The following is a 25,654-nucleotide window of genomic DNA, read 5'->3' on the forward strand; positions in this document are numbered from 1 at the left end:
GAAGGATGGCAATGAAAAAGTTGCTGGATGATTTAAACATTTAAAATACAAGCCAGTGCTCTTCACTTCTGGCAAAATAAAATAAACCCATATCTCATATCTAAAAATAAATAACCAATCTATTTTTAATCTCTTTCCAACTTGAACCACAATCGAATAGGATACTGAAACAGAAAGCAGGGACATCCACGGGGGACGCCTTGTGCCTCCCATGAGGACACCTCAGTGATGCCTCTGTGCGCAGTACATCTATTCACTCCCACGAATGGCACCTACCGCAGCCCCAGGCTCTGCCTTGGGTTCACTGGCATCGGGCTCGGTGTCCTCAGTCTTGACCTCAGCCTTCATTTCCAGCATTGGTACATCGGGTCCTGGCTGCTGGGAGTTGGTTTCGGCGCTGGCCACTGAGGATGGAGTGGGGACCCTGTTATCAATGCTGGCTGCTGCCTGGGAAAGCTGTGGAGAAACCAAAATCATTTATCTCTGTAAACAATATAAATGATCTTAAACCCTGATGCTCACTCAACACACAGTTTCGCGTTAATCTTTCTCAATACTAATCTAATAGGCACCTCTATTTGAGAGAACTGAAGAATAAGCGTTAAAATAGGAGTTCCAGAGAAATCAAAATCAGGCAGAAACACAACTGACTTCTTGCCAACAATGCAGAGATGGAAGAACAGACCTTCCTACCTTTTGATAGAAAATTATTTTCTGGGAATTTTCTACCTAAGTCACAGAACCTCCTATTTTAAATATAATTCCTTCCAATGACATTAATGGTTATGGTAAACGCTGAATAATAAATATATAAGTATATATGCTATAGAAAGGGGAATAAAGTATCTATATGGAATAAGAATGTATAACTAGCCTGTTACTTGTAGGAACAGTGGTGGAGGAGTAAACAAACATTAAGAGAAGGAATCCCAGGGCTTCCCTGGTGGCACAGTGGTTGGGAATCTGCCTGCTGATGCAGGAGACACGAGTTCGTGCCCTGGTCCGGGAAGATCCCACATGCTGCAGAGTGGCTGGGCCCGTGAGCCATGGCCGCTGAGCCTGCGTGTCCAGCCTGTGCTCCGCAACGGGGGAGGCCACAACGGTGAGAGGCCCACGTACAGCAAAAAAAAAAAAAAAAAGGAATCCCAGAAAGAATTCTAAATTTTCATAGATTTATCCAATGGAGTTTTAAGTAAACAAACAAAAGAAAACATAAAATTACAAAGGGATCTTACTTAGAGATAAGAAATATAAAGTAAGGATCAATAAGCACACTCCCTTTGGAGAAATACAAACTGTAATGTCACCTTGGGGTTTATGTTGGGGTTAATTTTGACATTTTATAAATAAATATCCTCAGTCCCCACAAATAAAAGATAATGTATTTTAGGGGGAAGAAGGTTTTTAAGTTAGACTGATAAGAAAACAGACACTAAGATTCTGGTGAGAACTGGGAGAAGAATGTGGAGGTGAGCAGAAGCAGCCTCAGGCCCCTGTGTCAGTGGGGACAGCCCAGTCTAGGAAAGCACCGGACTGGGTGCTGCCAGCAGAGCATGGGACATGGGACACAGGACGTGGTGTGACCCTGCCACCTTCACCTCCCAGGAAGAATGGGTAAATCTAAGCCACAGAAGTGTTAACCTGAGCATGCCATTTTGTCATGAAAAAGAAAGGGCTTCCAGCTGGAAAACAAGGCTGATAGGCAAGGTCAAAATACATACAACTAGGAACTTGACTTGTTTACCAAATCCTCATCACTACTAAAACTCAGAAGACGTCAATCTAGGACAGATAATGGGGGACAGATAATGGGGGACGTACTGCTCCTATGGACAGACAGCTTAAAATTTTTACGGAGGGGCTTTCCTGGTGGCGCAGTGGTTGACAGTCCGCCTGCCGATGCAGGGGACACAGGTTTGTGCCCTGGTCTGGGAAGATCCCATATGCCGCGGAGCTGCTGGGCCCGTGAGCCATGGATGCTGAGACTGTGCGTCTGAAGCCTGTGCTCCACAACGGGAGAGGCCACAACAGTGAGAGGCCCGCGTACCACAAAAAAAAAAAAAAAAAATTCTACGGAGGACCCATGTATGAGTTCTTTTAGTTGTTGATTTCTACAAACTGATTTAATTGGGGAAGATAATCATAAGTCATGTCCTGCCTAACAGCCTTTGGAGCCGATGCTGGAAACAAAACAGATACTTTTTGCAACCGCACCAAGACTTGCAGTGACTTCATGACAGATTTTTTATGGGCAAGTTCTCATCTAAGAGTCTTGGCCAGAAGACGACAGGCCGAGGGGCTCACCGGTGTGCCAGGAGGCTGGGTGTGCACAGGTGTCGGCTGCTGCTGTGACGACTGAGGGGTGGCCACGGACGGAGGCTGGACTGGGGTCTGAGGCTGTGGGGTCACCTGGGCCTGGGCTGCCGCCTGGACTGTAGGGGTGCTCTGGGTTTGGCTGGCACTGGGCACTGAGCCGGGAGTCGGGGTGGGAGTCTGCCCGGAAGACGACACAGGAGTTGATGGCTGGGTGGGAGCTGCTGGCTGGGGAGGAGTCATCCCAGGTGCCACCGGATGCTGAAGAGACGGCATGCCTGCGGCCGTGGAAGCAGGAGGTGGAGTCTGGTGTAACGGTGACTGTGTCACTGGTGGGCAAGGCAGCTGGCTGGCCTGGGGCCCAAGCATGTTCAGAGGGTTAGGAAGAGCAGCACCAGGCACCTGTCCCTAACAGATGGAACAGAGTATGTTAAAATTATTTCCCCCATTTGAAAATGTGGCAAAAGACTTCAAAGACTTAAATGTATGAAAATCTAATCATGGTTTCTTGATGAGGTCTGCTGACTGCATGGGAAGGTTCCATTTGTAAAACGTCATCGATCTGCACACTTATAGTAATGTGCACTTGTTTCTCATGCTTTGATTTACAAAAGTGTGGAAATCTCTGGCTTAAACAAACACATGTACACTCCACTTACTAGCTTCGTGCTCCATAATATCCACCCACAGCTTAGACCACTGGAAAAGGTATTTGTCTTTTTTTAAAAAATGAGTTATGGAAACACTGAAATGTTTCAGTACAGTGGTTCTCAACTAGGGACATGTTTCACAATTATTTGTGGACCAATTAAAAATCTATTCTGAATCACTGGTCTAGAGCAGGGATCTGCAAACTATGTAGAGGTCCATGGCTAAATCCAGCTAGCTACTGGTTTCTGTCAATAGAGTTTTACTGGCAGGCAGCTTCGCCCATTCACTCATATGTGAATGCGCATGTCTACCGTTGCCTTTGCACAACAGTGGAGCAGAGCAGTTCAAACAAAGAGCTCATGGCCCACCAGGCTGAAAATATTTACAGGACAAACCTGATAGCCCCTGTCTGGAGCAAAGAAATTTATGGAAATTAAGAATTAATAAGTATTTAGTGAGTGAATCTAATGTAGTCACTGCCTTTTATTCAATGTTACTTCTTGTTAAAAAATTAAATAATGAATTTTATCTTTTGGGGGAAGACTTGGCCTGTTTTAAAAACACATGTAAATTTGTATACAGCAGCAATCTGGTGTACTCTAGCAATTAACAAAAGGGGGGAAAAGGCAGTAAAATGAATGGAAAATAGTTCTCACCAGCATTAGACTGAATAATTAAAAACACATTCAATAAGAAGAGAACTACTCAAATGATCCAGTTAGTCGGACTTCACCTGGGCAGTTCAGATAGACAACAAGATACAAAGACCAAATCATTAAGAGTGAACTCATGGGACCTTTCCTCACTCCCTCTTCAAAATCCAGTGTCTCTCAGGATCACACGTGAAACTCAGAATTTACATTGCACAAACAAAAACCAAGAAAATGACAACTAAAAACCCTAAAACCAAAACAAAAGCACACAGACCAAAAAACCATAATCCATTCCACTTTTGTATGAAGTTCACCCCAAGATGGTATGACTAATTCCAAACAAGGTAAAAATAACAGAACAGAACGGGGAAAAAAAAAAATCAAGAGATGCTAGCACATGAAATGTTTTGTCTAGAATTCTAATTTCTGTGAACTAGGACATGCTGAGGTCAGTGGGAAGCTGGGGCTACATCACTGTAGGTGGCTCACAGCCCCAACATGAACAGTACCTGTGACACGCTGGCCTGGGCCGCTGGCTGTCCCATGCCCACGCTGTTCACGTTCAGCGCCCCGCTGGAGGACGGGAACTGGTTCTGTGGCAGGAACTGGTTCTGGGCAGGCGCCTGGGCCATCATGTTGTTGGCGTGTGTACCCATCATGCTCGGAGGCTGAGGCATTCGGGAAGGAGAAATGGCCATCTAAAAGACAATAAGCGTTACTGAGTTCAGAGGGCTTCAAGGGCCTGAGTCTTCAAGGTAAACTAGAAGAGACAGAAATCTTCAAATCCTCCTCCCTTGCAGGAAGGGACCCACCATTCACTAAGACCTTCTGGCTCCCAGGCACTCTGCATGCTTTTTAGGCAAGGTCTCTAATAAGCCAGCTTCACACTGCCCTCTGAACAGAAACCAATAGTATGCTATAGTTTAAAGTTCAAAATATGCCTTTTATGAGTTCTCTGAAGCGTTTAGAAGGCAGCCGCAGGAGAGGAAGTTCTGACAGTCAACAGACACTGACAAGTCCCTCTCAGCCACATATCTGAGGCTGCCAACACCATCTTCCAACAAAGTCACAGGTGCCTATGATTTGTCATTTCAATAAAAATAAGTAAGGTCAAATAATTCTTGTAGTAATAAGGACAGAGAGAGAGAGAGAAAGAGAAATATGAAGGAAATAAAGCATAAGCCAAATCCAAAGGAACAAGTACCACAGGATTTCCAGACGATCTACAAGTTTCCTGCTGAGAGAATTTTCCTTATTCGAGCAAGGCCTTCTCAGCACAGCTGAGGCAAATAGAAAAGGCACTTACCCCTGGAACGGAGCCCATGCTGTTCATCGGGACAGAGTGGTTCATGGGGGACGATGCGCGAGGTCCCATGGGAGCTTGTGGCAACTGTACATTCCCCAAGGATATTGGGTTAAATGAATTCATCCCTGTAAATGTACCCACAACGGTTCATTAGGAAAATCATTCACAGGAAAACAGAATGACAACTCACCAAATAAAACTCTAAGCCAAATAAGATGGAACATACACACAACATATACAACTGAAAGGAAAGCACTCAGTTAATCAGAAAAGATGGCTAAATAATAGACTGTTCATATCCAGAGAAGATGGCACCAATGCAGTGGTGGTGAGGGTGATAGGATGGGGTGGGTGGCAGGGCAGCATGAGCACAGGAAGGCAGAAAGTCAGGTAAGCCATGAGTACACAAGGCCGGGGCAGCGCTCGGCACCGAAGCGTCCAAGCGACAAAGTAGATGGGGGGAGCGTGGGAAGGCGCTCCCACCATCTATGGAGGAGGTCAGCTAAGGCCAGGGCACCCGTCTGAGCCAACCCCTCAGAGCCTTCTGGAGCACCTGACTCCCATCTCCTCTCCTGCAGGAAGCCTGTTCCCATCACTCCAGGCCTCCCAGCCCTTTGGCTGGGTTTACATTTATTGTTGGAATCTGGGGTAAGACTCAAAACATGGTTTTAGTTTTGCAAGCACATTAAGCATTTAGAAAGTGCCCAAGGGCTGGCAGTTCTCAACCTCAGCCTCCTCTCCATACACTGGAAAGATCTCACTTTCACAGCTACCTTGGCCTTTCCAGAGGTGCCACAGAATGAATGACACCTCACTAGCTGCCATGCAGCTCCAGACCACGAGTCTCTCTATTTGTAATTTCCCACAATACTCTGTAAACTCTGAGCTCAACATAAATGCTGGTTCAATAAGTCTTAGGCCCGACGCTGGCATTTAACAGAATCCTTGAGGCGCTGCCTTAACACTGTGTAGCATGAGAGGCCGTCAAACAACATGTGCCTCCTTCAGCACCACCAAGAAATGTCACCCTAAGTAACCAGCACAGGCCCAGGACTTTCCAGGAAGCTTATAATACAAAAGTGTCCCACTCTCCTTGAGGGTTTTATTAACAAGAGAAGATTTTATTAAATAAAAGATGTACGAAGAAATGGCACCATAAAAAGTCCCTCTTTACAGACCCAGACAGGTCGGTAAGCGGGGCATGCGAGCACGTCCCTAGAAAACGCCTTCCACTCTGCTCAACAGCCACCTCCTCAGATCCCAAAGCAGCAGAGTCTTCCAAGTCATCCCCGACACAGCACTCAGCCACTTTCCTAAGGCTCCATTTCTCTGACTTTGTGATTTCTTTCACCCTTCATATCTAGTCCACCTAAACGAGTCCCTGAAAAGTTTCCTCCACATCAGTTTATCTACCAGGTCTTTTTCAGTATGCAGTATGATCACCACGGCTTTTAAAATGACCTCTTCTCCCCTCTTGAACTACTCTACACACAGCAGCAAGGCCTTGCTTTGGAATCTTCTGGATAGTGTCACCACCTTATTTCACAACCTGTAAAAACATCCTACTGTTCAAGTCTCAATTTGACAAGAGCCATAAAAGCTTTGAAATGACCCTCACCCCCAAACTCCCAAACTAAAATCACTGCTTCAACAACCACCAATAAAAAGACTGCCAGTAGCGCAGCTTGATGAGGGTTCTCTGAGCACAAACCCTCCTCGGCCAGCTGCAAGCAGGCATGGCATCTGTGCTCACAGGGCCCAGAGCAGTCCCCACTTTCCTCACCTCACACCCCCCACCCACAGTGCTCCTGCCCCAGGATGGGCTTGATGCTCAGAAATGTTTCTTTCCCCCACCTCCAATATAATGCTTTTTTTGGGAGACTCTTCCTAAGAATAATGTCTTCTCTTGCCCATCAAAAAAAAAAGGGCTTTCCTGGTGGTGCAGTGGTTGAGAGTCTGCCTGCCAATGCAGGGGACACGGGTTTGTGCCCTGGTCCGGGAAGATCCCACATGCCGCGGAGCAGCCGGGCCCGTGAGCCATGGCCACTGAGCCTGTGTGTCCAGAGCCTGTGCTCCACAACGGGAGAGACCACAACAGTGAGAGGCCCGCATACCGCAAAAAAAAAAAAAAAAAGGTTAACTCCTACTTCTGATCTCCTTGGAGAGCTTTCCTATGACCTCCAAACTTTCAAATGCAACAGATATTCATACTACCTGTGGACATGAACTCTGCTCTTCAGCAAAAAGGAATGGAAGGAATAAGAGGAGGAGCTACAAAGAAATACAGAGGGAAGAGGACAAACCAATGAACTTTGTGGATGTAGAATGTTAAACCAAAATATGATTCACAACAATAGTTAAATACCTTGAGAAACCTGCATGCGATTCACTGGCAGAGGCATGGGCCCATCTATAATGGCAGGAAAAAAAAATGGGTTATTTAAAATAATCCTTGGGACTTCCCTGGTGGTCCAGTGGTTAAGAATCCACCTTCCAACGCAGGGGACGGGACGCAGGTTCGATCCTCGGTTGGGGAACTAAGTTTCCACACGCTGGAGGGCAACTAAGCCCGTGTGCTGCAACTACTGAACACGCGGGCCACAACTAGAGAGACCATGCACCACAACTAGAGAGAAGCTCGCGCGCTGCGACAAGGAGCCCACACACTACAGCAGAGGATCCCGCATGCTACAATGAAGATCCCAACGAAGATTCCGTGTGCCGCAACTATGCAGCCAAAAATAAAATAATTAAAAAAAATTTTTTAACTTAATAAAATAATCTTTCAAACTTAAAGAGAAAACCAGGTCCAAAAGTGCTGTGCATTCTGATGCCAGCACACCCGCCTTTCCATGAGAGAGACTCAATGTCTAAACACAGGCCACTGCAGAAGGTCACAGCCACTACCACACAGTTTTCACAGCATAGGCTTCCGGAGAATATAATTCTATATGCTTAGAAATACACACCAAACGCACAAGGAAAAACAAGGAAACAGACTAAGGGCTGGAAATGAAGTCCTTACTTGGAGGTCTCACAGGCTGTGCCTGTGGTATCCCAGGAGGCTGTGTCCCGGGGGCTGGTAAGGCTGGCTGGTTACCCAAGATGCCTTGTTTGTGTAAACGCGATCTCCGTTTTTCTTCTAGTTCTTTTTGTATCTTGTAGATTTTCTCTGCTAGTAAGTGATAATACTCATCCTAAAAAGCAGTAACATTCAATACTAGTTATTTGTAAAAAAAACAAATGATCTGGTTTTGTATGTTCTAACAAACTAATGAACTTTAAATTAAGTACATTGGTACAGGTAAGCATTCAGCACTTCTGATAAACCAGTGCCCAGTGATGTTACAGGAGTTATCAGACAGGAGGTACTGAGTGCTCATTACATTCATTCCACAGCTGAACCTCTTCTTGGACACTCACTGACACTGGCAATAACACGGACAAGTGCTGTGAACACTGCCACTATAAAGTACACCCACGGATTAAAAAAAATTTATATACCTCATTTACCGCTGTAGCGGAGACATCTGTACTCTGTAGTTACAGAACAAGAGAGTTGTACAGGGACCTCATGTCTTAACTGGGAAGTCTCCCTGGTCAGTGCCCTCAAGTGATGAGTCTACCAGACTAACAGATGTCCCCGCTTCCAGACAATAAGGCAGACAGATGCAGTTACAGCTCCCATAGGTGCTGTGCGTGGCTAGAACACAAATAGCAACCTACCCTGCTGTTGGCAGACTCATACATGTCCCCTTCCACTTTCTTAGCGTAGGCCACCAGGTTCTCCATGCGGCGATCCTTCAGGGCTGCAGGGTCAGGTGTTGGGAAGATGGCTTGGACACTGAAAAGACAACACACATTCTCAATCTACTTTCAATACAATGTCTCTCTATGTGACACGGAAAGAGAAGAAACAATCGTCTACCTATGGGCGCAATACACTGCTGATAGAAACCCCCAATCTCTCTCGCCTAGTTCATGAATACACAAATGAAGTCGCTCTCTGGAGACAATACTGACCTGTCAATTTATCTACAAGTCAAACACACCCATATTTTGCTATTAACGATAAGTGCTGGACCACTCAAAATTCTCATTTTGAATTGCTAATTTTTAAACTACTTATTATAAAAACTTTTGATTAAAATAATGAAGGAGAAAACAAATCTCCAAGGGAATCAAGTTAACCTCACCTTCAATTTAACTTAAATAGCTGGAGAAAGTTAACTATTAATTTCCTGTATGTTAAACTGTATGATGGTAGTGTCATGCCATCTGTATTTACTAGGCCCAAATTCCTCCAATTCTCAGGGGTCTCCACAAGTATAACCTTGAGCCACAAAATAAGGCTAAGCTTCTGAGCTGATCCCAGGTCCCTGGTGCATCCCAGAGCTTAGAAAACAGGTCTGGTCCCCTGCAACATGGGTCACAGTTCATGTCCCTCTGTAGGACCCACTGGGGATGCAGCGTCTGGGGACCCACTGGGGATGCAGCGTCTGGGATTCTCTGGCCTCCCTAAACAAGCATGTGACCCCCTTCAGCTGCTAGGGTACAATCACCTGGGGCCCAAGAGAACATTTAGGAATTAAATCAGACATCGATGAAACTGCAAAACTGTCACATCGCCATCAGTCACAAAATGTTTCCATCACATGTGAATAATGGGCGAGGTGGCCACATACAGTTTATGCACTAGATGGCTCCGCAGGTCCTGAGTGACGTGTTCGTGCCAGCCTTTCCGAACGCCAGTGCTGGAAGGAGGTGCTGCTGTGGATATAGTGCTGAGGGTTCCAATGTTTCCAGAGTTTGAGCCGTCATTGATCAGTGGGCTAAGGAAAAAGTAAGATTTATCCAACTAAGGTTCGTCAACCATATGGAACTTTAAGCTGTATTGGAAGGAGGGAGGGAGGGAGGGAGGAAGGAAGGAAGGAAGGAAGGAGGGAAGGAAGGAAGGAGGGAAGGAAGGAAGGGCGAGCATCACACATTTAGAAAGAATCAAGAGCTTCCCGTGGTTACCAGCCCACTTTCACATGCAACTGTCACTCAGATCGGAGCCAAATGAAACACAGGTCTTACTTTGTGGCCCCAAGGGAAGTTGGAAGAGCTGATTCTGAAATCAAGTTTGGTGGCTGCTGATCTGTTGTTATTCCTCCTGCTGGAATGTTCATTGGGTTATTTCCTTGAAAGAAAGAAAGAAAAGAAATCAACCAACTCCTGAACTATAATATACACTTTAAAGTCCTGATAACAGATTAAAAAAAAAATCACATATAAATAAATGATTCTTATAAGTTATAATAATAAACGCTATGGCAGGAACTCTGGGAGTTATATTTTCAACAACGGTGATCAAGTTGTATAAATTCAGTTGCAGTCTCCTTCCCACTGCACTTTATAACTAAAGAAAGGCATTTCTATGGAGGCTGGCTGGCATCATGAGTGCTCTGTGGCTGCAGAAAAAAACCAGAAATGATCCATCTGCAGATTCAGATTTTGATTCTGGCTTCATTAATATCATGACCTAAACAAGTAAGCTAACCTGTCACATACATGCTCATCATCTTTTTTTTTTTTTAACATATCAGAAGGTAAAAACCATAGAAATTTAAGTGCAGGTGAAGAAGATAAAAGGTCAACTTATCTACAGTATTCATTCTAAAGTAAGAAAAAGGTGAGATACAGAGAAGTTAATAGTCTTGTTCCAGATTGTATCACCAATAGGAGTAGAGTGAGATTATAATGCAGGTTTCAGGGCTCCAACCCAGTCTCCTAGCCAGCAGGAGTTAGAGATGCATTAGGGTGATTATTTCCCAAAACGCAACAGATGAAATGTCTTTAACTGGACATTTTTAAGGTTAAAATATTTTATTAGGAAAAGAAAAAAATTAGCACAACAACCTTGATTTAACTTGCTGACATAACTGTTTGGCTTAAGTCTGAGTTTAAAAGGACTATGCCAATTTTAAAAGAAACATTAAGGAGACACTATGCAGAGATGGCAAAAACTGTGGAGAGATGTGACTGAATGATGAAACACTGGCAATTAATGGGTTGAGATGACACTAGGAAACACTAATCCATGGAGAAGTCTGAGACAGAAGAGATTTTCTGAGATTCCTGTTAACCTCCCCATGTCCAGGCTGGTCACCTCCAGCCATGAGGTAGCCCATAACCAAGACGTGCTAAAAGCTGTACCCACCTTCAGGTTCTTTGTCAAATAAATGGTCTACTCAGAGTCAGTGCAAGTGGTACAACCCTAATTCTAACTTGTGAGATTCTGTATTCTGAGCCATATGAAATGCCCTTATGAAAACTGTCCAGACAGAAGCAACAAAAATATTGGTTCATTTGCAAATGCTATTCATTTTACAAGCCTGTAACATCTTCTGTGCACCCTACACTTTAGCCTTTTCCTGGAAGTTTTTTATTTCAATCATTTAAAAGATACCATCACCATAATATATATACATATATTAACTTGAATTTAAAGTAAAAACAGTAACTGAAAACAGCCTTGGGTTCCAGGAAGACTTGTCATTCCCAATGCTGCATGTGGACAAAGAAATTCTTGAGAGTTCTTTCACCTACCCAGGGGGTTGAGAGTCCTCATCTGCTGGTGAGTTTGAGGCTGTGCTGGTTGCTGGCCAGGAACCTGAGGCTGCAGCTGCGTCTGGGGCTGGTTCAGGTAGGGGAGTCCAAGAGCAGCATACGCTCGTTGCATGGAGCTGGGGTCTATGGGATTTGGGTTACTTAAAGAAGTGGCATTCTGTTGGCCTGTGCCAACAGAACCAATTGTGTTTTGAATTCCACTAGCTGGAGACCCCAGGATGGCTATAACAACAAACAGACAAACAAAAAAGATAAGTAAAAGGGAGAAGTCCACAAATGATTTAAAAACTACTGAAAAGCAAGTAAAATTTTATCAGAAGACCACCTATGTATGTCACGAAACACTGGAACAAGGCTACCAAGAAAGGAACTGTGCAGAGAGAAGGATCCCATTCTATTCATCTATTCTGCACAGCAGTAGTTGAAGAGCAAAAAGCTGAAGAAAAATTCAAGCTTCTATGTTAGAAAACAACAGACCACAAAGTCAGTGATTACCTAATCAAAGTCCTCATGTATTAAATCTAGAGACTCATAAGAAGTCGATTCTGGGGAAATAGAAAACGTGTAACAACAGAAAGTTTCCGATTCTTTGGGGGTCATCAGCCACCACTGAGATGACCTAAGGAGCCCCCTCCTGCTGTCGCTCTCCCAAGTTCTTTACTCCTCACCTGCATAGGTACAGAAGGATTAACAGAAGGAGCAGAGGTGATACCCAGCTGGTCAGTTTTGTTGCTTATTAGTAACTTGAGATCTATGACGTGACCTTCCAAAAAACAAAAGTGCACTTCCTTGAAACTGCGGCGTACAGTGACCAGGTAACACCACACCTTTCTCTCCTACGAGTTTCCTATGCAGGAGGACACCATGCTGAGCTCTCTGCTATGTGAAGCTGTTCGAGAAATGCTGTACTTGACAGAGTGACTATCTAGCTGAAATGAGTGATGGACCGAGGCTTGGTGTCCCCTCAGCACCACTGATACTCAGAACTGAGTGTCAAGATGCTCAGCCTTGGCAGCCAACCTCGGCTCCCATGGCCTGGCCTGGCCTGCGGCTGGCTCGCAGGGTGTTCTCTCCAGCTACCCCTTCTTCCTGCCTGATCCCTGGAGACTAAAGGAAAAATCTGTGGCAACATAAAGGGCCCCATTCCCAAGGGCTTCAAAGTTAACAGAGATGGTCCCAAACATCCGTCCGTCCGTCTGTCCATCCATCCATCCATCCAAATGTCCTCCTTTGCTGAGCACTCAATATATGGCAGAAGTTTTATGTCATACCATTTATTCTTATTCTTAAGAGCTCCTTTCTTTCCAACTTCCCAAAGCTTTATAGTCATGTCATAAACAGCAGCTTATAAAACTGATACTATAACATATGCTCTCTGATACATTAAAAAACACTATCACAAAGCCTTTCTTTAAAATTCAATTACCTTATGTGTAATAACAATATTCTCACATTACCATCAGTGCAACTATAACATAAACAACTCAAATACTTATCAGAGTAACTTAATTAAACCGAAATGTGTTTTAAAAACCCAAAACTTGATAATTACACATTCCATACTATTAATTTTTCTAATAAGGATATTCAGATCTCAAACTCATTAATGCTCATTAGACACAATTACACACACCAAGCACCTCGTTATTATAAATGAAAATCAGTTCCCAAGGTACACTTTATGACAAGCATGTAGCTGAAATAAGTCATGTATAATACCTTATAAAAGTGTTTTTTTCCTAATAGCTAATACTCCACAAAACTTTAAACACATGACACTGTACTCTTGAAACTGACATGCTAAATTTTCTAAAAGAACTATGATGTAAAAAGGAAAGTGATAATGGTAGGATGACTTATTTTTCTATCACCTTGTGGTATAAGAAAGAACAGACACAGACTACGTTGATACACATATTGATCAATTGTGGAGGGAGAGGAATTTAAAGAAACAAGGTGTACGTGGCCTTCCGTTTCTGGGTGAAGATGCATTAGCAACCACTTCTTCCTACTATTATCCATTCGTGTCCACACTTCCCCAAATGCCATCCTTTTAGCCAAAATTCCACATCCTAGGACAAATGCCATTCCCAAACCCAAGGCCACTTACGGGGCAGCCAGCATGTCTCGTGGAAGCTGCTGACAAGGTCAATGCATTTTTTGTTTGTGTTACATTTATGTCCTAAATGTAAACATTACTGTATTTTTTATTTTAAAAGAAAACACATCTATCCGAAGACAAGCAAGCATTTGGTAATTGACATTTCTAACAATTTAGAGACAAAGGAAAACAAAATACAAACAAAAAGCGTCTCTAACATATACGCATGGCCCAATTTGAATCCAAATGCTGCTATGAGATAACACAAATTATCTCATAAGGGTAAGGGAACACAGGCATTTCCTATGGGGGTGACAGCTGATTGAACAGGGTAAAAGCGCTAGATGCTCTCTCTGTGAACATCCTGCTGGTGTCCTGGGCAGCAGTTAAGTCTTCCCTGAATTCCCCCAGCGTCTCCTGGGCCTCTGCTTCTCTTTGGGCATCTGAGCTTCCTGTACTCTCTCGCTCACTCATTCACTCAACTTGCTGCACAGACTGCGTGCACACTGGATGTTGGGGACTCTGCGAGGCTCCGGGATATGCACTCACAGAGCAGAGGGTCTGATGGGAGAGCAACAAATTTATCTGATAATACTGACAAATGTAAGGCCGCAGCTCTGGACCCCATATCAGATTCAATGGTGCTAATCTCCTCTTCCCTGCACGTTCCCTAAAGGGTGGACCAGTGTGCGACGCATCTGGATTCCTCCCATGTTGTGGTGCCCAGCACAGGGAAACGAGGTGCAGGTGAGCTGCGGCAGTGTAACAGGTGCCCTCCCAGCACTGAGGGCTTTAGGGCCGAACAAAACTGAAAGGAGTGCTAAAACAGCAAGGCTTCATTTATCTGGTATCACTGAGAATACAGCCTGCTGTACTGATGTTTGCCCCCCCTTTTTTTTGGCCATGCTGCAAGGCTTGTGCAATATCAGTTCCCTGACTGGGGGGGATCGAACCTGGGCCCCCACAGTGAAAGTGCAGACTCCTAACCACTGGACCACCAGGGAATTCCCATTTACCTCTTTAAATGTCAAAACCTCCTGTTCTTTTTACGATTTTTACATCATTTTCTTTCTTAGAGCTCAATGCTATGTTTCATACACAATCAATCCTTAGAATATCACATCACACAGTGTCTCAATACATCTCAATACAGTGTGGGTTCCTCTCCCTTGAGTATCAGTCGGCATTCCTGCTACATCAAAACACCCCCAACCCCTCCACTGACCCACCGTTCCCCTTCTGTTGCAGCTATACCAGGAGCCCATGACTTAGGAAATAAAAGGCCAAGTTTCATAGTTGGCTCTGCCCAGGACTCACCCACCACTTTTCAAGGCAGTCCTTCCCCAGTGAGCACAAAGCCTCACGGATAGGGTCCATGTATGCTATACACTGCTGCTTTGCAACATTCAATTCACCAGAAGTTCCAGTCCCCCCAGTCATTCTCAATAAAACTGTGCTCAATTTGTAAATCCAATGAAAACGGACACACTGAACTCCAAAGCTTTGTGAGGTTAGTGGGGGACATGACATGGAGCAGGCAACCATCTACTACCTGGTCATCACTTAGATTTCCACTGAAAAAGCCAAGCTGAAATTTACTCAGACCTGCAGACGTCTCTGCAGAGCTGCTCCCACAGCACAGGGCTTCACATGCACTGTGCACCAGGACCCCCCTTCCTCTCCAGCATCTTCATGTGTACAGCACAGGGCACAATGACAAAGGGGAACACCTGAGCCCCAGGGCCAGGCCTCCCATCACAGCCACCAACAAGCAAGAATGCACACCCCGCAGCAGGTTTTCCTCAGCAGCCAAAGACTCAGAAGTGGCAACCCTGTGTCTCCCAGAAGAGCAAGGACAAAGCTATTCCGATGAAGTCTATCACCAGCGAAGGTTTGGTACTTAAATCAGGGCAAACAAGCCCAATGCTCTGTCCCTACAGCCAGAGGCTACCGCGCCCCCTTCTGCTCCCCGCCCCTACCCGAGTGAGGGCTGTCAGAGGTGGCTGAGGGTCTCTGGGGAGCCCTCAGGTGGAACAGGCGGCCATCCCACAAGTGCTCGCTGACCACCAGGCAGGCGTCATGAGGGCATGTTTTAAGGAAGACTCAACACCCTGAAGGAATGCATTTCACACAGAGGGGTCTAAAGTTGGAACACACAGCAGGGCCAGATAGTGAGCATCAAGCCAGTAGAGGTATTCAAGTCACAGGTCTGGGGACTGCTGACTGAGACCCTGTGGAGGCTCACGTCGAGGTGCAGCCCAGGGCCCAGGCAGCCCTGGGCAGTGAGTGGGCTGGTGTGGCTCTGGGGCTGACCCTGGGGCACCCATTCTGACAGTCCTTCTGGTCTGAGTTGGGAAACCCATGGTTTCCCCCAGAGAACAACTCACACCTTCTCAAAAGTTCCAGAACAGACACTCTGCCCTTCAAGGCATTCAGAGCAGCATGTCCCGATCACCTGGGAATTTGTTAAAATGTAGTCTAGTAACACAGAAGGTCTGGGATGAGGTCCAATTCTCTGCATTTCTAACACTCAACCTGGGGGTGCCCGTGCAGTTGGTCTGAGGACCACATGCTGAGTACCCATAACCCCACTGATGAGGCAACATGAATTCAAATAGGGAATTCGGTCATGTGTTCCCACAGCCCCTGTCACCGTTGCCACCCTGTACAGTACTGGAATTTACTGGGAGTCAGATGCCAGGACTGACATTAGGTATATACCTTGCAAAGTTCTAATTATTCAATAAAATCTGATTATCTCTATAAGGGATGGATAACTCAAGATCAGTGATTGCAGAATCTCTTGAAAACAACTCAAGGAAAAATTAAACAAAATCTCAACACAGGCCAAAGAGGTCTGAGTTTCCTTTCAATGACCACTGTGTAGGCTCCACAGGTGATTCTGGCAGGTTCTCTCAATAGAGACATCAGTGAGAGAAGTTAGATAAGTAGGATGTGTGCACCAGGTAGGGTGAGCATCTGTGGGAAAACCTGCCTGGAAAGCACAGCCTTGGTGGACACAGGTGTGTCTCAGTCCCCAGGGGTCCTTACCACCCACTACAAACCTTACTATAGCATAGGAACCTCTGAATCCAGTCAGATCTGTGCCCTTGCAGGCATATCAGCTGTGCTGTCTAGAATGCTCTTCCATTGTTATTTTATTGAAATTGGGCTTTGCCCAGCCCCACCCTCCAGCACACTCTGATCCTCCCTGCCAGGACTGCTTATAATACTGACCTGCCTCTACCTCACTCCTCTGACTGATGCCATCGTCACATCATTTTTAATGTACAGCTGACCCTTAAACAATATGGGTTTGAAGAGCATAGGTCCACGTACACACAGATGTTCTTCAACAGCAAATATGACACCCGCACACTGTCATCTGCAGATGCAGAACCAAAGACACGGAGGAACCAAACTGCCAATGCAGTGGGAAGGCCGTGGTTTGACTGACTGATTTATGCTGCGCTGGGTATTACCTGTGACGCGTGGGATCTTTTAGTTGCGGCATGCGTACTTCTTAGTCTTGGCATGTGAACTCTTAGTCGCTGCATGCATGTGGGATCTACTTCCCTGACCAGGAATCGAACCCAGGCCCCCTTCACTGAGAGCACAGAGTCTTACCCATCGGACCACCAGGGAAGTCCCGGGCTGTGGATATTTGACTGTGCAGAGGTTTGGTGCCCCTAACCCCTGAGCTGTTCAAGGGTCAACTGGATATATTCTAACAGTGGAGCTGACTCTCAGCTGCTAGAGGGTCAGATCCACAGTTCCTCTCTATTGCCTAAACCCCGTTTCACACATGATAAGCACAACTTGCTTCAGGAGAGGAGGAACAGCAACAAACATTTACAGAAAAGATATTGCTGCAACTTTCTCACTCAGCCTATCAAAGTCCTTTGTACTCACAAAACTATAGTGCTAGAGCCAAAGGAACAGACTCAGAGCAGAAACGTAATTTGAGAAGCATGTAAAAAACCAAAAACAAACAAAAAAAAAGAAAGCACTTTCATTTCTTTCATGAAAATTTGCCAAAACCTTGCACAAAGTTAGTCTACACCTTCTCCGTGACTTTATATTATAAAATCACCCTGGTAACACCTTACATTATGACTAGGAGAAACACTGTGGTTTACCACTTCTGAGAGCACGCACTGGATCAATTGTCACAACAGTCAGGCAGTTATAAGGAGTCTAAAAAAAAAACCCACATTCATTTTTTTTTTTTAAACAAAAACCACACAAAGTGTTTCTTAAAAAGAGAAATCTTTACAATTGTCATGGCAATACATATTAAAAACCAAAAGAGCTCAGAAAATCCACAGCCCCAAATTAAAAGTTAAGAACAATGTCTTAATTCATTACTCACGGAATTAATACTGTACAACCACAAACTCGACAAATGAATATTCTGGCACTTAAAACGCCTATTGGGCTTCCCTGGTGGCGCAGTGGTTGAGAGTCTGCCTGCCAATGCAGGGGACACGGATTTGAGCCCTGGTCTGGGAGGATCCCACATGCTGTGGAGCAACTGGGCCCGTGAGCCACAACTACTGAGCCTGCGCTCCGCAACGAGAGGCCGCAACAGTGAGAGGCCCACGCACCGCAATGAAGAGTGGCCCCCGCTTGTCGCAACTGGAGAAAGCTCTCGCACAGAAACGAAGACCCAACACAGCCAAAATTAATAAATAAATTAATTTTAAAAAACAAAACAAAACACGCGTATTACTGAAATACATCCTAAAACACAAGAAACTAACCATCACAACATACTAGTTAAAAAAATGTTTTACACTAACTTGAAGGAAAACCAGACTGCATTCCACTAGAACTGCTGTCCCAAATATCTGGTTCTAGAAGACCCAGACTCCTAGATCTTCACTTTATATAAGAGATGTCCTGGAAAATTGTGTATTAATTCAATTTTTGGTTAATCAAAGTATAATTTAACTGATTTAGGAAAGTGACTTTTAAAGGAAGCTTAGTATGACCCCTTCTGCAGGGAGGGAGGGAGGATGACAGGCCTGTGGCCCTGGACCATCTCTCCTGTGCCGTGGACACCCAGCCATGTGGGGCAGGCTCGTGAGGGACCCTCTTAGAAGGAAGGAGCTGGGCTTGTTGAGAGGAAAGCATGTGGCCTGCACAGTGCTCTGAGGAACAGTGTGCTTGTCCATCTTTCCTTGTGCCACATGGAAACAACCAGAAAGAAAAGCAGCACATGTTCTGCAGGCAGCAGTGGGGTCTGAGGCAGGTGATCAAGAAGAATGAGAGTAATGAACACATAACGACAAACAGGGGAGGGTGGCAAGATGGCACAGATGAGGTGGAGGAAGATGAAGACGACGGTGCTGGAGTCACGGGGAGCAGCTCCAGCCCAAGGGGTGACACGAGATTCAAGGGCACGGCCTATCTGCCCAAACTGAGGGACACACCCAAAGACCACAGTTTCACCTTGGAAATGACAGGAAGGGACTTAAAATTTGGGAGAGATGCTCATCCTTTCCCTGCTCTGATGCCTACAGGGAGCCCCTGGGAGCCACACGCAGGCCTCCTAAGCAGGGCGCTGCTTAGCCGATCAACTAAAGGCTACAAAGATCGACTGGAAAGATGACAAAAATGATGGGAATGATCAGGATGCAGCCAGTCCTGGTGCAGAGACTCTCAATTTGTGCTGAATAAACTGTTAGTTATGCAACTAGATCTGGGAACTGCATCTCCAAGGAGGAAAACCTCCTAAACATCTGCACGTGGGATTTTACCCTGACCCCCTGACTCTTCTAGAAAACGGAGTCCTCAAAACTTAGAGTAATTCCAAAAGAAGTGTCCAGTCTACTCCACCCCTCACCCCAAAGTCGCCGCCATTATAGTGACATGACACTCAAATCCTCAGATACTGAGTATCTGTCAAGAAACATGAAGAGTCATCATGTTGGCTCTTGGCTCTCTAAACAAAGTGATGCCCCTCTTTTGCACTAACAATGGCAATACATATTAAAAACCAAAAGAGCTCAGAAAATCCACAGCCCCAAATTAAAAGTTAAGAACAATGTCTTAATTCATTACTCACGGAATTAATACTGTACAACCACAAACTCGACAAATGAATATTCTGGCACTTAAAACGCCTATTGGGCTTCCCTGGTGGCGCAGTGGTTGAGAGTCTGCCTGCCAATGCAGGGGACACGGATTTGAGCCCTGGTCTGGGAGGATCCCACATGCTGTGGAGCAACTGGGCCCGTGAGCCACAACTACTGAGCCTGCGCTCCGCAACGAGAGGCCGCAACAGTGAGAGGCCCACGCACCGCAATGAAGAGTGGCCCCCGCTTGTCGCAACTGGAGAAAGCTCTCGCACAGAAACGAAGACCCAACACAGCCAAAATTAATAAATAAATTAATTTTAAAAAACAAAACAAAACACGCGTATTACTGAAATACATCCTAAAACACAAGAAACTAACCATCACAACATACTAGTTAAAAAAATGTTTTACACTAACTTGAAGGAAAACCAGACTGCATTCCACTAGAACTGCTGTCCCAAATATCTGGTTCTAGAAGACCCAGACTCCTAGATCTTCACTTTATATAAGAGATGTCCTGGAAAATTGTGTATTAATTCAATTTTTGGTTAATCAAAGTATAATTTAACTGATTTAGGAAAGTGACTTTTAAAGGAAGCTTAGTATGACCCCTTCTGCAGGGAGGGAGGGAGGATGACAGGCCTGTGGCCCTGGACCATCTCTCCTGTGCCGTGGACACCCAGCCATGTGGGGCAGGCTCGTGAGGGACCCTCTTAGAAGGAAGGAGCTGGGCTTGTTGAGAGGAAAGCATGTGGCCTGCACAGTGCTCTGAGGAACAGTGTGCTTGTCCATCTTTCCTTGTGCCACATGGAAACAACCAGAAAGAAAAGCAGCACATGTTCTGCAGGCAGCAGTGGGGTCTGAGGCAGGTGATCAAGAAGAATGAGAGTAATGAACACATAACGACAAACAGGGGAGGGTGGCAAGATGGCACAGATGAGGTGGAGGAAGATGAAGACGACGGTGCTGGAGTCACGGGGAGCAGCTCCAGCCCAAGGGGTGACACGAGATTCAAGGGCACGGCCTATCTGCCCAAACTGAGGGACACACCCAAAGACCACAGTTTCACCTTGGAAATGACAGGAAGGGACTTAAAATTTGGGAGAGATGCTCATCCTTTCCCTGCTCTGATGCCTACAGGGAGCCCCTGGGAGCCACACGCAGGCCTCCTAAGCAGGGCGCTGCTTAGCCGATCAACTAAAGGCTACAAAGATCGACTGGAAAGATGACAAAAATGATGGGAATGATCAGGATGCAGCCAGTCCTGGTGCAGAGACTCTCAATTTGTGCTGAATAAACTGTTAGTTATGCAACTAGATCTGGGAACTGCATCTCCAAGGAGGAAAACCTCCTAAACATCTGCACGTGGGATTTTACCCTGACCCCCTGACTCTTCTAGAAAACGGAGTCCTCAAAACTTAGAGTAATTCCAAAAGAAGTGTCCAGTCTACTCCACCCCTCACCCCAAAGTCGCCGCCATTATAGTGACATGACACTCAAATCCTCAGATACTGAGTATCTGTCAAGAAACATGAAGAGTCATCATGTTGGCTCTTGGCTCTCTAAACAAAGTGATGCCCCTCTTTTGCACTAACTGCTCTGCTGTGACCAATTCTAGTGCTGGGGGTGGAGGGTGGGGGGGATTCCAAAGCGACCATGTCACTGAGCACATGGAGGACCTGCCTACTCGCTAAGCTGAGCTTCACCCTCAGGTCTCCACCTTGGTACCTCTGCTCCCACTATACTTTGCGGTTAGTAGTTTCTGCCCTGCTTCCTACCTACTCCTCTGTATTCTCTTTAGAAATAGCTTATCATCTCATCGCCAAGCTTCTCTACCCCCAATGCTCACTTACTTTGTTGGTTTCGCTTGTCACTGGCATTTTTCAAAGGGAGGCAAACAGGACAGTCATGTCGTGTGCAGTTCTTCCAATGAGAGATGATTTGTCGTGAAGATGCACAATGGGCAACTATGACCAGAAAAACAACGAGATGTTATTTTTCTATCCAAATTGTCACACTTTCAATTACACCTACATTATAATGCCAGCTTCCATAAAAAAATGGTAACAAGTGTAACCACAGCACAGTGCAGGCAGTCCTCAACTTACAAACAGGCTATTTTCCAAAAAGTTTGTAAGTCAACTACTGAGAGTTCCAAACAACAACTTCCCATAGAAGCAATGTTATGAATGATGGTGAATAAGGTTCAGCCCACAAATCAAAAACAAAACAAAAACTACTCGACCTGAAATACTGCACAACTGGAATGAAAGGCAGAACAAATAATAATTCTGTGATGTCACTATTTACAATAAAAATTTTACATTATGTTTAAGGATGAAACCATCTAAATACTATAGCTGAAGAAATATAGACAGAAGCAAATGAGAGGTCTGTGGAGACTCTGAAGGGGACGCTGGGCAGTTCTCAAAGTACTTGAGAGGGCAGCTGTGCCTGGTCCCTCTGTCTTTATTTTTGCTTCCATGTGAAGGTGCTGTCACTTCTTTCTAAAGGTCTAGCATGACCCTCCTCTGCTTTTCCATCAGGATCAGGGTTACACCTGGGACTCACAAATGTCACAAGGGAAAGAGGGAGATCAGGACAGACTCTCCCCAAGGTTTAGGAGCACAAGTTTGAAGAGAAGGAAAGAGAATAAAGATTAAAGGGAAGTAGAGTTGTTAGTAAGAAGCAGTCTCTTCGGGAGAACTGGGGTGTCTGCTATAGAAGAGCAGGCGGGGGGCGGAGGGGCACGTGACTCGCCTGAGTCCCCCTCCTGGAGGGGAAGGAAGGAGTGGCAGGGATGATACGGTGCATAGTTCCCCACGTCACAGTCACCCAGGACAACTTCACCAGTATCCCAATGAGCCTCAAGACGAAAAGGTGGAGGAGCAAGGCAGTGGGCCCCTGGCAGTGTGGGCACACAAAACGACTGCAAGACAGATGCTCTAGGTTCTGGGAAGGGCATGTGCATGTGTTTATGTGTGTGAGCTACACTGTCCAAAAGAAAACCGTGATCTAGACAGTTATGACAAAGACAGTGTCAAGAAGGGACAAAGGTCTTCCGTGACACAGGAAGGCAGAAAAGAACAAATGCAGGGCACAGCCCCAGCCAGCAGAAGTTCACAGAATATCATAAAACCAAATCGCCTTTCTCTTCAGCAGGTAAGTGTCCAGAGGCATCTGACTGGTCGGCGTGTGGGGATGTTGGTGGTGGGAACCATATTAACAAGAGAGGTGCCTGAGAATAATAGGCAAATTTCATCCTAAGCTCTGCCCCCAGGACTTCAGAAAATGGCACTTACCTTGACAGGCTTTCCCAGCCTGACAATGTGTCATGTGATTCAAAACATTTTTCATGGTTCGACAATGTGGGAGAGAGCAGGCCCGAACCTCTCCATTTGCTTGTTCTCGCCTCTGACATTTATGAGCGTGAAGCAGTAGAACCAGCTGCTGCTGTATCAGTTTGCGTTTTTCAGGATCTGCAGTAGGGCCCGTTGCAATTGCCTGTGTGGGTCCAATTCCCACTGATGTTTGCATCTGAGACTAAAATAAAACAAATAAAAATATTTTAATAAGCTTTCAGAGTTCCAATTCACGTTCATTAATTATTTTTCAAACTAATGTTAAAGCTGATGGATAGTATCAGCCACAGAGAGAAGGCAGCTGGTGAGGTTCTCTTTAGCTCATTGGCAACTTTAAGGAAGATCCAGAGGCACAGAAATAAACCAACTCAGAAGCAAGGCTGGTTAAAGTTCACTTTTGTATGATCATCTGAGAGCAAGAAAGCGATGCTTATTCTAAACTGTAGTAACAAAAACCCAATTCACTCTACAATACATACAAGTGCATGAAAAGCTGTTACTATATTAGGTTCAACCATATGAAATTGTTGTTTCTCTAGGCCCAAATGACCAAACACTGGCAATTTCATATGATTCAACCTAATTAAAAAGATTGTCAAGGCCTGACCAATCACAACCCACTGCGAATATCTGATGGAGCATAAGAATCAGAGCCACCCTTTGGATTTCATAATCTTGTGACCAGAGGGACAATACTTGCAGCATTCCTAAAAGAATAAGACAGGACTTCCTGGGTGGCACAGTCGTTGAGAATCTGCCTGCTAATGCAGGGGACACAGGTTCGATCCCTGGTCCGGGAAGATTCCATGTGCCATGGAGCAACTAAGCCTGTTCGCCACAACTACTGAGCCTGCACTCTACAGCCTGCAAGCCACAACTACTGAGCCTGTATGCCACAATTACTGAAGCCCCTGCGCCCTAGAGCCTGTGCGCTGCAACTACTGAGCGCATGTGCTGCAACTACTGAAGCCCGAGCACCTAGAGCCCGTGCTCCACAACAAGAGAAGCCACCAAAATGAGAAGCCTGCACACTGCAATGAAGAGTAGCCCCCGCTCGCCACAACTAGAGAAAGCCCATGCGCAGCAATGAAGACCCAACGCAGCCAAAAAATAAATAAATAAAATAAAGTTTTTTTTTAAAGAAAGAATAAGACAGCACTTATCTTGAATACAACCACCCAGTACAATTGTTAATGCTTATGAAATGCTTTGCCTTCCATTAAAATTTCTACGCAGACATCTGACAATATTTTTTCTAAAAGTATTAGATGATCTGCTAAAGATTCAAAAATAGAGTTTAGCTGCTCTCAGCCTTTCAAAGTAATAGGCCAGACCAACCATATCTCTTAACTGCAAAGAAAATGGAAAAGGTGACCTGTGGAGACCACCTTCTTACTCTTTACCAACTACCAACATTCTTCACACAAATTTACTAAAGAAACTTGTGAAATCAGAGAAATGTAATGTTCCTAATATGCAACAATATAATCCATAGTTCAGGGATTTCTATCTTCTGCTCTGACATTCACACTCCTCGCCTGATTTCACAACACTCAGTGCCTCCCATGAAGTACACCACCACTCTGATTTTCCAAATTAAGAATCAAAACTATACACCTGCAATTAGGGGAAAACCAAGTATAAAAATATTTCTTAATGAACCAAAGCTCATTTTAAAAAAGTTACAGGGTTTTCTTCTTTGGTTTTATCGTGATGAGAACTCAGAAAATAAGTGTGTAGAAAAACCGCCTGGCTTTGCTCAGGAGCACAACCCCTGGAAGCCTAACCAGGATCCAAAGCAAAAACAAAGTTCAAGCTGAGAGGTCGAGCTTCCTGACTGGTAGAGAGAACAGTCTCTTTTCTTTATGTCTGTTTTTTCCCTGATTATATAAGCAATATATGCACCCGGTAGAAAATGTGGAAAGCAAAAGAACTAAGGAAATAATTAACATGTGAAATCCTGACAGCCAGGAGTCCACTACTGAAGCATAGACAGGTTTTCCTTCTTCCAGTCTTTTTTCCTATGCACATGTGTATGCATGAACCATCTGGCTTCGTATTTACTCCAGGTTCTGTCCCATACCATTCAGTTGTAGTATGATGTTTAGTGAACATGTGGCTATACACTTGTTTATCCAATCTCCCATGATTGGGCATAAACTGTACCCTCTCCTTTTTTTCTGGTACTTTAAAATAAAGCTCCAATAGCCTGTGACTATGCCCCCAGCAGCATTCAGTATCAATGTTAAATGTTTCAGAACTGATCAACTTATTCCCATGGACTAGAAAGTCCAAGCGGAAATCAATAGGAATAGAAGAATATGAGAAATATAAGATGATCCTTGTTTAGGTCTCTTCTGCATTTATAAAAATTTCAAATGTATGGAAAAATAGAGAGGAAAGGATACCATTATCACATCTAACAAAAGAAGGATTCTTTTTTTTTTAAAATAAATTTATTTATTTATTTGTTTTTATTCTTGGCTGTGTTGGGTCTTCGTTGCTGTGCCTGGGCTTTCTCTAGTTGCAGCGAGCGGGGTCTACTCTTCATTGTGGTGCGCGGGCCCCTCATT

General features: G+C 44.9%; 1 protein-coding gene across 1 annotated transcript in view; it reads right to left on the reverse strand.

Annotated features, from left to right (window-relative positions):
* Nucleotides 1-25,654, reverse strand: part of CREBBP (CREB binding lysine acetyltransferase) — a 127,906-nt gene that overhangs the window by 33,097 nt on the left and 69,155 nt on the right. Inside the window, exons 4-15 of the mRNA XM_024759716.1 lie at nt 23,022-23,262; nt 21,573-21,686; nt 11,515-11,757; nt 10,003-10,105; nt 9,609-9,755; nt 8,650-8,767; nt 7,949-8,120; nt 7,289-7,333; nt 4,924-5,048; nt 4,127-4,315; nt 2,305-2,721; nt 277-456 (exon numbers count right to left, since the gene is read on the reverse strand). Coding sequence (XP_024615484.1) covers nt 277-456; nt 2,305-2,721; nt 4,127-4,315; nt 4,924-5,048; nt 7,289-7,333; nt 7,949-8,120; nt 8,650-8,767; nt 9,609-9,755; nt 10,003-10,105; nt 11,515-11,757; nt 21,573-21,686; nt 23,022-23,262 — 2,094 coding nt within the window. The remainder of the gene's footprint in view (nt 1-276; nt 457-2,304; nt 2,722-4,126; nt 4,316-4,923; nt 5,049-7,288; nt 7,334-7,948; nt 8,121-8,649; nt 8,768-9,608; nt 9,756-10,002; nt 10,106-11,514; nt 11,758-21,572; nt 21,687-23,021; nt 23,263-25,654) is intronic.

The sequence above is a fragment of the Neophocaena asiaeorientalis genome, unplaced genomic scaffold (assembly GCF_003031525.2).
Source record: "Neophocaena asiaeorientalis asiaeorientalis breed wild unplaced genomic scaffold, Neophocaena_asiaeorientalis_V1.1 scaffold254, whole genome shotgun sequence".
In the NCBI taxonomy this organism is placed as follows: Eukaryota; Metazoa; Chordata; class Mammalia; order Artiodactyla; family Phocoenidae; genus Neophocaena; species Neophocaena asiaeorientalis.